This window comes from Chiloscyllium plagiosum, unplaced genomic scaffold, assembly GCF_037043375.1.
Source record: "Chiloscyllium plagiosum isolate Xiang-an unplaced genomic scaffold, Cpla_swu_hap1 HiC_scaffold_19, whole genome shotgun sequence".
Classification (NCBI taxonomy): Eukaryota; Metazoa; Chordata; class Chondrichthyes; order Orectolobiformes; family Hemiscylliidae; genus Chiloscyllium; species Chiloscyllium plagiosum.
This window is the reverse complement of record NW_028270157.1, coordinates 43,601,718-43,617,730: the sequence shown is the minus strand read 5'-3', so window position 1 is coordinate 43,617,730 and position 16,013 is coordinate 43,601,718. Positions and strand designations below refer to the sequence as shown.

The window sequence follows — 16,013 nt, the reverse complement described above, 5'->3', positions numbered from 1 at the left end:
AAATTATTTGCCACACAATTTCTAGTATCTGACCTGCTTTTGTAGGCACATTATTTATAATAATCTAGTTCAGGTTCTGGTCAAATGGTACCCTCCAGGATGTTGCTAATGGAGTATTCAGCAATAATAGCTTTGTTGAACATCGAGGGGAGATAGTTACGAGATTCTCTTGCTGGAGATGATTATTGCCTGCCACTAATATTACTTGACACTTATCAGCCCAAGCCTGGTTGTGGACCAGGTCATGCTGTGTGTGGACATAGATGGCCGTCAGTATCTCATGAGAACCTAATACTGGTATGAGTATATTAGAGAGCTCATAGTGGAGCAAACATTATGCCCTGTTTTTAAGTATGACAGTCATTATACTTTAGGATTATGTGCAACATGTGTATAAATGTATTATAACAGCAGTATAAATTATCAGGCCACACAGCAGTTTACCAGCTACCTTGAAAGGACTTCCTGAATTTCAACAATGCGAGCTCACCTCTGAAGTCCCTCAGGTATAGAAATCTCCAAAGTAGTTGGTCATTGGTTGCTGTGTAAAGATCCCGGCACACCGTTGAAAGAGATAAAATAGAAATCACATCCAGGAGCCTGAAAATTCGCAATTTGAGTTCAAGGGGTAGAACCACAAGACCAAACACATCAGGGAGGTTCAAAGCTGGAAGGATTTAAAACATATCATTTACAAAAAGCTATTTTTGTATGAGAAGTAAACCATACTTTGTTGTGTAATTAAAAAAGGCAACCTTTGATTCCTGATTCCAAACTAAAGTATTGAAATACAACAACCTGCACTGAAAAAAGCACTTCTAATGTAAAACAAGCAGAAAGGAAAGGCATTTCAATTAAACACTTACAGTCTCTTATTCCCACTTTCCCTGGACCGCTAGGTTTACTCCAGATTTAACAATCCAAGGCAGTTCTAACAAAAGAATGCACTCAATGCCCTTTACTAATACAATGTCAAGTAGAAATAATATTGCAAAGAAATATTGCCAATACAATCCTTACAATCACAAGTGAACCCCTATACATGGACTTGTCTGAAGATCAGTTCATTATGGGTGATTGGCCCGCTCTGTCTCAACTTCTAGTCATTGATCAATTGATGTCACTGAGCTAGCTAAAGCTTTACTGTGAGGTAAGCTGTTTTGTGTTTTTTTTCCCAATACAAAGTCGCTGGAAACTTTACATCCTATCCAGTCTTCAGCAAATGATCAGTTTAACAACTGGCAAATGTCACTAATGTATCAATGCTTTTCACGTCAGTTTGATCAATTAATTAAGACAAACTTAGTTTGTGCCTGTTGCGCTAACTTTTATGTCATCTAATCAACTGTATATCTAAACAGCACAATCTATGACAATCACAAATTCAGCTGATAAATAGTCCATATTACCACACCTAATTCACTACTTTAAAAAAACTTCAGGTTTTCAATAGTAACAATGACACTTCAGTCTATTACTGCATGAGTTATAGGTTTGATATAAACAACCACATTCCTTTAGCCGAACAAAAACACTTCAAAATCCCGGCGATCTTTTCAATTATTAAGTCACCACCAGGCTTCATAGATCTCTCCTTTTCATTTAAGTTCATTTCAACTAACTCAGCAAATTTTGGGTTAATATTTAATGCATTCCAGAAATATGAAAGCCAGTGGATAAATCTATATGAAATTAATATTTCTGAATAATAGAGCAGTTTGTAAATTGAGAGCATTCCCTGAATAACACTGCTTCTATTTGTTTTAATGTGGTTACCGAGCATGCTGAGTCTTCTTACCATTCTTACTAATAAGGCTCCTTCCGCGATCTAGAATTAGAATCCTACAGTGTGGAAACTGGCCTTTGGCTCAACAAGTCCACACTGACCCTCCGAAGAGTAATCCACCCAGACCCATTTACCTCTGACTAATGCACCTAACACTATGGTCAATTTAGCATGGCCAATTCACCTGACCCGCATATCTTTGGATTGTGGGAGGAAACCAGAGCACCTGGAGGAAACCCAGGCAGACACTGAGAGAATGTGCCCTTGTTACATATTTTCTTATGGGAAAATGGTGTCCATTCAACATATCTTTAATTACCATTGTATTTTTTGGGAACGTTAAATAAGAAGTTGTGCTATTAATTTAAAATTTAAATCAGTATCATCCACATAACTGTTACAATGTTGTTTCTGCAGAATCATAGATTGAGATAAAATTGAGATTCTTGGTAGAACAGACGTGGTCATATTTGGTCTGGAGGGAAGCATCAGGTTACAAAGCCAGCCATAGGTGACTGAAATTAAAACTAATTCAGTATCTAATTTTCAGACAATTATTTCTCAAGAATCTTATTCAGCCTTCTAAAAATATTATGAATGCTCAATACAAATTAACAGCCCTGTCGCTCATCATTTCCTGCCTCCTCCTTTAATGCTATATCAAGAAGACAGAAAGAGGCCAAGGCACTTACCTTGCCTGGCACTGGCGAGAAGAGGATACACAAGTTGATCTTTGAACATGCAGGAAAGTTTTTGTAGATCTTTATACAGATTTGCAGCACCTCCCTCTTGCAAAGACAAATAAATATTATTGAAAACAAGTACGGATAATTATTACAGCTGATCTTAAGATTAGAGCAGAAATGACATCTCTGTTACATTACCATTAGTGACAGACAGTGATTACATAACACGTATTGTATACAGAAACATCTGTTCAGATGTATTTAGGAAACTATGCTCCATACTAAAAAAAAAGGGGAATTTTATATGGAGAAAGAAAAGTATGAGCACACGTAACCTGAAGCAAAATACTGAAAAGGACACAGAATGTTCAAAAGTGATTTAAAAAAACTGACTCTGGGAAAGACCTCCATTTGAAACATGAACCTCTCAAGTACTGATTTACGTATTATGCAATTCCAATCTTTAATTTTCTCACACTTTGGAAGGAAGTGAGAAGGGCATGCTCTCAGCAGAAAGCCACATTTTGTGGACATTTTTGTATTACCCGATCAGGAATATACCAAAGGAAGGGGTTAAAAACCAACTGCAATGCTAATCTGTGTTCCCTGGTGGAAGAAGGGACTCCGGTGAACTGAAGCACAAGGATGTTGCCAGGATTGGAGGATTTGAGCTATAGGGAGAGGCTGAACAGGTTGGGGGTGTTTTCCCTGGAGCATCGGAGGCTGAGGGGTGACCTTATACAGGTTTACAAAATTATGACGGGCATGGATAGGATAAATAGACAAAGTCTTTTTCCTGGGGTCGGGGAGTCCAGAACTAGAGGGCATAGGTTTAGGGAGAGAGGAGAAAAATATAAAAGAGACCTAAAGGGCAACTTTTTCACACAGAGGGTGGTACATGTATGGAAAGAGCTACCAAAGAAAGTGGTGGAGGCTGGTACAATTGCAACATTTAAGAGGCATTTGGATGGGTACATGAATAGGAAGGATTTGGCGGGATATGGGCCGGGTGCTGGCAGGTGGGACTAGATTGGGTTGGGATATCTGGTCGGCATGGACGTTGTACCGAAGGGTCTGTTTCCATGCTTTACATCTCAATGACACTATGACTTTAAATGCTAGTTTGGATTTGAGTGCTTGTGTGTTACAAAGGGCACAGTCAAATAACCACCAACTAGTCATCCTTGCAATGTAGATAAAACAACTGTCTCTGACTAAGAGAAGCTAATTAACCAGCAAACCAGTCAGAAGGAAACAGGACACAACTTTTACAGTTAGGTGACATTGTTAAGAATCCTGAATTTGACTGTTCAGATATCAACATTTCACAATCTATTATTCACAAACCACCCAAAGAGACAGATCCATGTCTTTTAACTGTTTTCTTTTTAATTGCATTTACTTATAATTTGTGTGCACTCACGCCTGCACTGCACTATTCTTTTCTTTTGCATTTAATAAATAACAAACTCACTTTAGTTAACTCAAGGATGCCCAGTTAAATTTGGCTCCTTTTGAAACAAATTCATTTGCTCTCGGTAAAAGGCATCCACAAGAAAGGCATAAGTTAACCTTATTGCAACCAACCAAGGTGGGTGAGTGAATAAAGTAGAGGCCCCATCCTTCCTCAAGAAGCTTAATGGCTTGGGGTATTCACCAGAAACTATAATAACTTGGGGAATCTCTCTTGCGGCTATTCATAGCAACGTTCAATGCATGCACATGGAGAAGGTAATGACAATAACACATTAGTCTCAACATTAAAAATGCACACACTGGTCAAACATCTACGAAGGAGCTCCAAGGCGCTATATAAAGCTACTCATGATCCGTTTTGACTGGTCTTGTAGTATGCTTTACTGAAGCAAATAACCAAACTTTTAGCTGATAAAACATTCAATCAATAAACATGAAATGATATGCAAGAATCTAATTACGACAGTAGGCTACGTCCTTCCATCTGTGGACTTATGTTAAGTCATACTGGTCAGTATGAATCCAAAGTATAAAAGTCTCTGTAATTTAGCAGAAAATGACAGTCCCATGTCCTACTAGAACAGAGTTACATTAATGCTGTTACCAGTATTGTTACTTAGTTTAAAATGTAGATATATTTTTGCCTTTCATAGTAACTGTGTCATAGAAATATGCACATTTAAAATATGAAAAATTCCAGAACAGAAATTATGAACAGAGCTTACCCAGTCTATTTACATAAACATAGGATGCAGGAAGCAATTGTACTCTCTTTACACTTTTGACATTCTCATTTATCTTCAACGTGGCTGTCAGAGATAAGGAAAACAGTTGATACACTCAGCAGGTGTTCATGCATTCACAATCAAACTAAAATTCTGAAGACTCTTGTGGAGCAGTGATAGTGTTCCCACCTCAGAGCCAGGAGGTCTAAGTTCAAGTCCCACCTGTTCCAGAGGTGGGATCATAGCATATCTAAACAAGTTGATATAAAATATCTAACACAGAGCTCTCGTAATATTTCATCTATGATGGAGAATTCCAATAATAAGCTTAAAGGGCAGCATACTGGAGAATTAATACAACACCATTGAGTGGTGGGATACATGTTCAATTTGAACCCCAAAACTGGTGAGTAGCCAAATCTTAGCTAAACATTATGAAGATTCAGATGCTCATCCAGAATAAAAGGAATTTGAGCTTAGCCTTTGGAGTAACTGTCTGTGCAAAAATGATAAGCAAACCAGAATTGCATTGGCTTTGAAAGCAAAAATCTCTCTTAAGCTAATTATCATGGCACAAGAATTGGAAACAAGACACAGCTACCAAAGTATACTTATAAACTATTCCCTGGTCAGTCACCATCCACTTTTAAACATTAAAATGGTTCATTTTACCTCTTACATTAATAACACACAAACTTGAATGACATTTCTGTTACCAGCAATCACTCCCTAATGAGTATAATTGCCCACCAGGAAATTCCATGTCATTGGTCATGGATTCTGTGGATCCTTGCATAGCTGATAAGTCTGATCCTAAAATTGCATCTCTCACCACACATTTGACATTTCAGTATAGCATTATTGAAGATGCAGTTTCCAGATATTACAAACTAAGACTCCATCCATCTGTCAAGTAAATGCAGAAGAAGGTTTCATTTGACTGTTCAATGTAAAACAGGCATATGGTACCAAAATAGGTTAACAGGTCAATGTGCTCCCTGCTGTGGGCTTGGTCATTGTGCACAAATTCACTTGTATTAATATAGGCTTCTCATAACCTCAGTGTCCTAAAATATATTACAAATTCTTCCATGTGAACAAAAATGCTCTGCTAATTTTGCAGAATCTACATGAAGCTCACTTATACAATATCACAGCATCACCCACTTTGTACAAGGATCATAAACTTTAGGCCAATTACATAAGTATGATTGGAGAGTTGGCTAAAATTGATGGGCAAATAGATGAAAACATATGGCATTAAAAAACAATGGAAATCACTTGATTAAAATTTAGTTTAAAGAGTACGTCCCATTGAAAAACTCAAAGGTCCACTTGTGACTTACAAAGGAGGTTAAGAATAGTACTAGATTAAGAGGTTTATAATGTTATAAAGAACAGTAGTAGGTATGAAGATTGGGAGTTTTAACAACCAGTAAAAGGTCAACAAAATTTAAAAAAAGGAAAAAAATGAAATGCAAGAATAAACAAGCCATGAATATAAAAACTGATTGTAAGATTTACAAATATATGAGGAGAATATAAAGCAAACATTGGTCACTGAAAAGTACTAACAGGAAGAAATCATCATGGGATATGAGGAACTAGGAGAAACTTTGAACAAACATTACATATCTATCTTATAGAAGGCAAATATATATAACAGAAGTGGAAGGCAAACAAAGGGCTAATCAGTGTGAGAAAATGATGCAATTAATATCAGATAAACATTTAGCAGAAAAAGTCAAGGAACTAAAATCTGACAAATCACAAGGTTCTACATTCTAGAGTTTTCAAAGAGATAGCTGCAGATCTAGTGAATCATTGAGGAGGATTCTCTAAAAATCCTCAGAAAGTTGGAGCATTTCCAGCAGGTTGAAAGCTGTAAAATTGCAGGCATGAGAAGGTGCAGATGTTGGACTGGGCTGGACAAAGTTAAAAATCACACAACACCAGGTTATAGTCCAACAGGTTTAATTGGAAGCACTATCTTTCAGAGAGCTGCTCCTTCGTCAGGTAGTTAGTGGGGCAGGATCATAGGACAGAATCTATAACACTAGATCATAGTGTCATGTTTTAGAATGGATTGCAGGTTTTGATTCATTAATATGTAAATCTCAGAACTTCTTCCAAGTCTCATTCCTGAGATAACTTGAGGTTTTATTTTAAAAAAAAGATGACAGCTTGTGCTATGTGATTGTGTCTGATGTGTTTTGTGATTTTTAACATTATTCAATGCAGAAGCAGGAGAGAAAGAGAGAGTTACAGGTCAGTTAGCTTAGCATCAGTCACTGGGAAGATACTGGAATCTAATGCTTGAAGTATTAACAATGCAATGATTAGAACAAGTCAACACCAAGACAAATCTTTTCAAATTGAAAAGAATATTTGGAAAAAATTGTTAGTGTTTGTTTGCAGATGTAGCTAATGGAATGCATATAATGGGGACAGCAGTGTACTTGGATTTCCAAAGGAATTGAACAAGATGCTTCATAAAATAAAATACACAAGATAAGGGCACATAGAGGTAGGTGTGATATATTAGCGCTGGCAAAGGATTGGTAAATAGAAAGCAAAGGCGGCATAAATGAGGCATACTGAAGAAGATGATAGGCTTTGACTTGTGGAGTGTCACAGGAATCAAAGCTAGGGACCTCAGTTACAACTTCTGCTCCCAACTTAGAAGAAGAGACAAAGTAAATCATCTCAGATTGCTGACGGCACATGGCTGGATGAGAGTGCAAACTGAGGACAGCGCAGATGCAAAGGTATACAGGTTATAAAGATTGAGTAAGCAAGTGGAAATGATGTGGGCAAGCATGAGATTTAGTTTGAATTTAAGAGTATTCTGTTTTCTATTCTTACAATGAGTGAAACTTTCAAATGTTAATTCTAGAGATGGGTGTACAATAACAAAAATGATAAAAATTTAGCATACAGGTACAATAAGAAAGTAGGAAAAACATCATTGGCCTTATTGCAAAGGAATTGAAGAATAAAGAGGTTTTGCTACAATTGTACAGGCTTTGGTGAGACTACACCTACAGTACAGTGTGCAATTTTGATTTGGACATGCTGATTCCACTCTGGGAACTTGGCCTTCATTGAAGCATACATTGAATAATTCTTGTAAGATCAAGTAAAAATTTACAATGTTTCATAACAGAGCGAGAGAGAAAAGGTGAAACTAATTTCCATTTAGATCAAAGGTTTGATTGCCTAAACAAATGCGTGTATATCCCAATCAAAAGGTCATACAAGGTAAAACAATACTGTACATCTCATAAACGAATGGAGTGTACTCCTTCCAAAAGGTTAATATGCATTACCATTAACTACAACCAGATTTCCCATTGGGATGCAAGAGAGAGTAGCGGACCCATCTTCACAGAGTGGGTGATTGTACTGTAGTCTATAGACACCTTCATTCTTCCATTTCTCAGGCATTTGGGAAATCTTCTGTCCAGTACCCTATAAAAACACAAGGGTAATACTTGTTGCATATCATAATCATTCCCTTCTCAGAATTCTTAAGTTCTCACTAAGGTATCAAGTTCAGGCCTCAACCAGCATAGGTGTACAAGAATGATTTGGTCTTTTCCCTTTCTGAATAATTATGTCACACTCATAAGTATGGCAAACTTATAGAACTTTTCCAGAACCTAAGGATTCTTGGAAAAAAATGACTACCAATGCATCTACTATCACAGTAGCTACTTCCTTTAATATCCTAAAATGCATTCCAACAAGTCCCAAGTCAATCCACTACCCATTAATTGAAACAAAAACAGATTCCCCCTGGAAAAACTCAACAGGTCTGGCATTATCCACAGGAAGGAAGCAAGGTTAATGTTTCATGTCTGGTGACTCTTCATCAGAACGGTTAGCATCTGGGAAAAATTGGCACTTATGCTGATGACGGGACAGGGAGGTAGGGTAGAGATGGAGCCCAGAGAAAGAGAGAGCGCACTATAGTGATATGAAAGGGCCAGGTTAAAAAAAAGAATTGAGTAACAGGCCAGGATAGAAGTCAAGTTGAATATGTGATAATAAGAGCTAAGAGGAGGAGGGAATAGGTGAGCTGTACTGAAAGCAACCTGTGAGATAATAGGCCTAAGAGGAAGTGCGCTTGGTTGACTGATCTAAAAGTAATCCATAACATAACATCTCTGCCCATCTGCTCATCTTTCCCCTCCCCCACCTCAACTTCAGCATAAATACCATGTTTTCCTAGATGCTGCTAACAGTTCTGATGAAGCAGCACTGGACTCTAAACACTGTTGCAGCTTTCTTCCCACGGATGCTGTTAGAACCGCTGAGCTTCGCCAGCAGGCTTTGCTTTTGTTTCCAATCTCCAGCATCCACAGTTCTTTGTTTTATCCATTAACTGAACTTCTGCCTGGCATCCACTTAAGGTTACATCACAACAACTCATGTGTCAGTGGAAGCCCTTAAATGGATTGTTAACCTCAACTTCAAATTATAATTGCTTCTCCAGCTATATAAACCAAAAAACTTCTTTTTTCCCCAAGAACAACAACTCTGGCTTCTCCAGTGTTTGTACATATCGGAGACTTTAATTACTCGTAACATTCCTGTAAATTTCTTCTACAACCTCGTCAAGACCTTAAAACGCCCTTAAGAATGGTGCCCAGAATTTAATAAAGTAATCCATCTCAAGCATCCCGAGTGTTATGGATCAGGCCAGACCCCCTCAAAACATTTCAAGAAGGCAGCTCAGACCGTACCTTTTCTAGTTGTTTTAAGTAGGTATACAATAGATATTCCAGAAGTGATGCAGCTGGCCCAACCATTGAGTTTTAAACAAAACAGAATTTATTTACAGACTACTGAATGAAACACAAACAAACAAGAACTGAAATTAGCGTAACGTAACCTATCTGAAAACCCAACCGACACAAAAACACTACTTAACAAAGATCTGTTCTGATTTCCTGCAACATCACATAATACCCCCTTGACAAAAAAGTAAAATTAAGCACAGATTCTTACAGGAGAGAGATGTCAGAGAGAGAGGATCAGCATGGAGCTGTTCCCTTAGGTGCCCAGCTAAAACTTGACCAGCAGCTCAAACAGATTGTTTGTGAAAACCAAACTGAGAAAAACCCTGAACTGGGAGAACTGACTACTCCCGTTTCATTGTATGGGTGTTTAAAAAAAAAAATGCTTAAAGGCATCTTCAAGTAGATACTTCTAGACATATCGGAACCTCTGCCTTTATGATCCCTCCCAAAGAAACATAAGGACAAAATAACCTTGTTAAAGGAGCAACGTCATCATACTACTATTTTATAGCAGTTTAGCATCATGTTAATATACTCTGTTGCTCTTGGGGATTCTTGGCCTTATTAACAGTCTTCTCAACTTGTCTGGTCACTTCAATATTTCAGTACATAGACTGAGGGTCGCTATTTTCAGTTAGGCAAGAACTTTGTGAAACTTAGATCATAATCTAGACTAACAATTTTGTGCAGTAGAGATGGGGCTCACTGTTAAAAGTCATTGCTCTGCAAATAAGTCATGAGTGTGACAGAGTACTTGACGGTAGTTTGTGTCAATATTAAATATCCAGTGGCAAATTTGATGAGTAAGGAATGAGTTCTGGCTAACATTCTTTCCTCAGTTAATATTAAAAATAAACTGGGTTTTATATAAGACTTTGGAGCTCTGGGCCAGAAGGTCTGAGTTCAAATCCCCACCTATGCTAGATATTTGTCATATGTGTCAGGTTGATTAAACATATCTACAGCTCAGTTGCTAGGAGCTCTTGTGACATAGTTTGTCAGAAGACCCTGATTCAAAAGTCAAACCTACTCCACACGTGTGTAATAACATCTCCAAACAGTAAACATTTAGAGCCAAATTTTGTTGTTCTGATTTAGTTTAGTTTAATTGGTGGTAGGCTAAGTAAGGAGTTAAGTTCTTTCCAAGTTGGGGGTTGGCTCTGGACAGGGACAAGCAGAAACTGATGACTATTCTCTTCTGTAAATTTACAATGAAATGTCTACATTTCTGAAAGTCTTTTTTCTACCCAATTCAATGTATAGATATTGGTGTGGTAAAACTCTCACAACAGACTAAAGCATTTTCACCAATTAATTGCTTCTTAAGTATAGTTACTACTGTTTTATAGATAGATGATAGTCAATGTGCAAATACCGTAGCAGAGATAACCATTTAATCTGCTTTCGGAGGCCTTGATTTGGGGATAAATGTTGGCTACTCTCAGAGAGAATGTTCTTATTCTGAAGTGTATTTTTATATAAAAGAGTACAATAACAATTTTTATATTTGTTTAAGGAAAGGAAAATGGAAGAACAGTTTTCAACATCTGGCAGACTGAATACACTGATAAAAAGCACAGGTATAGGACAATTTTGTGTTGTCAAAGACAGGGACTCATTTTAAACATAGGGAAAAGTTCAGAACAGAATGGGTGATGCACATGGTGAAGATATGGAAAGGTTAACCACGATTCCATTCATCATGAAGCAAATTCATTCTGTTTAGGTCTAAAGCTTCCGATGTTTGGACATCAATGTTGGAACACTGTATATGTGCAGATCATAAAGTGAATTCCAGGTCACTCAGATTGCTTACCTGCGGAATGTATCCTGCCTCCAGCATGAGCAGATGCAGCACCACAATCAAAGCTTCCTTTGGGTTGGTGCACTCAGCAGAATGATAAAGGGTTTCTAATGAATGTGGCACCATTCCATCCATTGCTTCACTGCACAGCATTGGTTCATCTGGATATTTTACTGGGGTGTCTTCAAATGTCATACACATCTCGACAGGTGATGAATTCTGGACATTTGCTTCGGACTGCTGATGTGCATGAGCATTAATCTGATGACTGGACTCGAGTCTATTCCCATCAATCACAAGGTGCTGATTCTGAGCAATATTTGAGTGTGATGGTTTCTCGTTTACATTCAAGTCTGATGTTGATCCAGAAGCAGAAAGAGCAAAGGCATCAGGTAGTATTAAGCAGATCAAATCCCCAGAGACTATTCCTATCGATCTCACTGTTTGCTGGTCATCAGTCAGAACATCTTTCCCATTTAAACTGATGTTGAATTCCGTATCACAACTTTAAAACAATAGCAGAGAACAATATATAAGTTAAAACAGAGACATAAACCCTTAACTTGTTGCACAAATACAGAAACATTTGCACAAATTCCATTGCAGTTATTAATCCCCTCAAATTAAAGAATATATTTGTTGTGCCTCAAAAAACAATGGGCTGATGCTCTCTAATACATTAATGGTTATATGAGGTCTGGTGGTGTATGACAGTATAGATTATTACAAAGTAGTCGTATTGGGTAACAGCTCAAGTGGCCACACACCGAATTTGCTGCATAATTAGAATTGTTTTGTGTTATATAGCTGCAGCTGATAGTGTTATATAGCAGCATACACTGCCACACTTAGAATTGTATCTTGGTCATATCCAAATCAATAAATATTGCAGAACCGAAGATGTTCCCTGTTACAAAAACAGCTATTTTGTAATAATAAAAATTAGTCACAGACTGGCACCTATTCTGTGGCTGTCTAAAGTAACAATCAGAGTAGTGGCATTCTCTAAAAGCATGACATTTCCCACTTGGAAAGCCACAGTTGTATCAAAGTAAGATAGTATTACATATGTTACATTAGAGTAGGGAGTGTATGTTGCCACACGCAGGCCTTTACCTCTTCTTTACATTCCTGAAAAAAGATAACTGACCCAACAACTTGATAAACATTCAATAGTGAATGAGCATACGTTGTATTTTAATATTCAAAGTCACAAGCTGTTGAGCAGCTAATGCACTCCTATCAGTTCGGTTATGTAATCCATTGCATAATCTCAGCCTCGGAACAATGGGACTCGACAATTACTATCCATTTGCTGCTACTCAAAATGTCTGTGTATGGTCTTTGGTTAAAGACAAGAGCAGGCTTGGCAGTGATGGTCTCCAAGGCTCAAATCTTTGATTAACACTCTTTGTTCATCCAGCCATATAAATGCAAAGTGTCAACTTGGGCAAATTACTGAGGTTTTAATTACCCAGAAGCTATACAGCAGCAGGAATTGGCATAAAAAGGATGAGAACAAAAAGAAAAGATTGTGTACTCAATTGTGGATGGACCATTGTCTAGAATGTATTAACATAGATGATCAGATATTTATTATCCTTGGTCTAGAATTGTGCATAAAAGTAATGGTTTTTACTCCACTGAAGAGCTTTTTTCTTCATACCCTTTCCAGAGTGACCTCCTCTCAAAGTTTTGTTCAATGTCCGCCATTGACAGTTCTGTTTCATTGCACCGATTGAAGAGGATTGACGAGGGCAGAGTGGTGGACATGATCTATATGGACTTCAGTAAGGCATTCGATAAGGTTCCTCATGGTAAACTGGTTAGCATAGTTAGATCACACTGAATAGAGGGAGAACTAGCTATTTGGATACAGAACTGGATTGAAGGTCAAAGACAGAGGGTGATGGTGGAGGTTGCTTTCCAGACTGGAGGCCTGTGACCAGTGGTGTGCCACAAGGATTGATGCTGGGGTTGCTGCTTTACATCATTTATATAAAAGATTTGGATGTGAACGTAGTAAGTTTGCAGATGATACTAAAATTGGAGGTGTAGTGGACAACGAAGATAATAGGATCTTGATCAGATGGGCCAATGGGCCGAGGAGTGGTAGATTTATAACTTAAATAAATGTGAGGTGCTGCATTTTGGAAAAGGAAACCAGGGCAGGATTCATACATTTAATGGTAAGGTCCTCGGGATTGTTGCTGAGCAAAGATACCTTGGAGTGCAGGTTCATAGCTCCTTGAAAGTGGAGTCACAGCTAGATAGTGAAGGTGGTGTTTGGTATGCTTTTCTTTATTGTTCTGTGCAGAGTGTAGGAATTGGTAGCTCATGTTGTGGCTTTACAGGATATTGGTTAGGCCACTATTGGAATATTGTGTGCAGTTCTGGTCTCCCTGCCATAGGAAGGATACTGTGATACTTGTAAAGGTTCAGAAAAGCTTTACAAGGATGTTACCAGGGTTGGAAGGTTTGAGCTAAATAGGGAGAGGCTGAACAAGCTGGGGCAATTGTCCCTGGAGCATCGGAGGCTGAGGGATGACCTGATAGGGGTTGATAAAATTATAAGGGACATGGATAGGATAAATAGGCAATGTCTTTTCCCTGGGGTGGGGGAGTGCAAACCTAGAGGGCATAGGTTTAAGGTGAGAGGGGAAAGATTTAAAAGTGATTGAAGAGGCAACTTTTACGTGTAGAGGGTGGTGCGTGTATGGAATGAGCTGCCAGAGGAAGTGGTGGAGGTTGGTACAATTACAGCAATTTAAAAGGCATCTGGATGGGTATATGAATAGGAAAAGTTTAGAGGGATATGGGCCAAGTGCTAGCAAATGGGACTAGATTAATTTACAATATCTGGTCGGCATGGACGAGTTGGACCGAAGGGTCTGTTTCCATGCTGTACAATAGTATGTATGACGCAACTGCGCAACCATACTATTCACAATACACTTGCAGATCCTATGTTTTCAAAATAGTCTCATCACATGTCTACTTTACTCATTTCACAATCAATTTCTTAACTTATTCTTTGATCATTTTACCTTAGTTTCTTTTTGCTCATATAATTTTTTTTTACTTCTTTCCTAAAATCATCATACCTTATTTGTTGTCTTCTCTTGTATTGTCCTTATATTAAAGTATAAGAGTAGGAGTGTCTCCTAGTCAACCAAGCTTGATACACAGTGGCACCCCATCAAGCTAGACTCAGACTTGCGTACGGTTCCAGGAAAATATAGCTAAGGGTACAGACAAGCACATGCTTTGTCTGCATCATTCACTATTAGTTATGAGAACAGAAATTATTATCTAATGTGTACCTTTTCCTTCAGCTTCATTTTTTTCTCATTATTGTATTATACTGCACCAGAGAGAACGAGAAAGAGAGAAAGAGAATGAAAGAGAGAGAGAGAACAAGAGAAAGGGAGGGAGAGAGAAAGGGAGGGAGAGAGAAAGGGAGGGAGAGAGAAAGGGAGGGAGAGAAGAGAAAAGGAAGAAAGAAAGATAGAAAGAAAGATAGAAAGAAAGAAAGAACGAGAGCGAGAGAGAAAACGAGAGCGAGAGAGAAAACGAGAGCGAGAGAGAAAACGAGAGCGAGAGAAAAAACGAGAGCGAGAGAAAAACCGAGAGCGAGAGAGAAAACGAGAGGCGAGAGAGAAAACGAGAACGAGAGCGAGAGAGAAAACGAGAATGAGAGCGGAGAGAGAAAACTAGAACGAGAGAGAGAACGAGAACGAGAGAGAAAACTAGAACGAGAGAGAGAACGAGAACGAGAGAGAGACCGAGAACGAGAGAGAGACCGAGAACGAGAGAGAGCACGAGAGCGAGAGAGAGCACGAGAGCGAGAGAGAGAGCACGAGAGCGAGAGAGAGCACGAGAGCGAGAGAGAGCACGAGAGCGAGAGAGAGCACGAGAGCGAGAGAGAGCACGAGAGCGAGAGAGACCGAGAGAGAACGAGAGAGAAAGAAAGAGAAAGAGAATGAGAGAGAACGAGAGAGAGAGAGAACGAGAGAGAGAGCACGAGAGAGAGCACGAGAGAGAGAGCACAAGAGAGAGAGACCGAGAGCGAGAGAGCACGAGAGCGAGAGAGAGCACGAGAGCGAGAGAGAGAGAAAGAAAGAGAAAGAGAGAGAGAGAGAGCACGAGAGAGAGAGCACGGAGAGAGAGCTCGAGAGAGAGAGCTCGAGAGAGAGAGAGCTCGAGAGAGAGAGAGCACGAGAGAGAGAGAGCACGAGAGAGAGAGAGCACGAGAGAGAGAGAGCACGAGAGAGAGAGAGCACAGAGAGAGAGAGAGCACGAGAGAGAGAAGCACGAGAGAGAGAGCACGAGAGAGAGAGAGCACGAGAGAGAGAGAGCACGAGAGAGAGAGAGCACGAGAGAGAGAGAGCACAAGAGAGAAGAGCAAAGAAAGAGAGAGCACGAGAGCGAGAGAGAGCGCGAGAGCGAGAGAGAGCACGAGAGCGAGAGAGAGCACGAGAGCGAGAGAGAGCACGAGAGCGGAGAGAGCACGAGAGAGAGAGCACGAGAGAGAGAGCACGAGAGAGAGAGCACGAGAGAGAGAGCACGAGAGAGAGAGCACGAGAGAGAGAGCACGAGAGAGAGAGCACGAGAGAGAGAGCACGAGAGAGAGAGCACGAGAGAGAGGAGCACGAGAGAGAGAGCACGAGAGAGAGAGCACGAGAGAGAGAGAGCACGAGAGAGAGAGCACGAGAGAGAGAGCACGAGAGA

At 39.3% G+C, this 16,013-nt stretch overlaps 1 protein-coding gene across 4 annotated transcripts in view; it reads right to left on the bottom strand.

Annotated features, from left to right (window-relative positions):
* fbxo7 (F-box protein 7) overlaps positions 1 to 16,013 on the bottom strand; it is a 42,769-nt gene that overhangs the window by 2,657 nt on the left and 24,099 nt on the right. For all 4 annotated transcript variants that reach the window (XM_087997269.1, XM_043709417.2, XM_087997270.1 and 1 more), the window contains 5 exons: positions 11,295 to 11,787; positions 8,003 to 8,144; positions 4,674 to 4,757; positions 2,479 to 2,574; positions 491 to 667 (listed from right to left, as the gene is read on the bottom strand). In XM_087997269.1, coding sequence (XP_087853395.1) covers positions 491 to 667; positions 2,479 to 2,574; positions 4,674 to 4,757; positions 8,003 to 8,144; positions 11,295 to 11,787 — 992 coding nt within the window. The remainder of the gene's footprint in view (positions 1 to 490; positions 668 to 2,478; positions 2,575 to 4,673; positions 4,758 to 8,002; positions 8,145 to 11,294; positions 11,788 to 16,013) is intronic.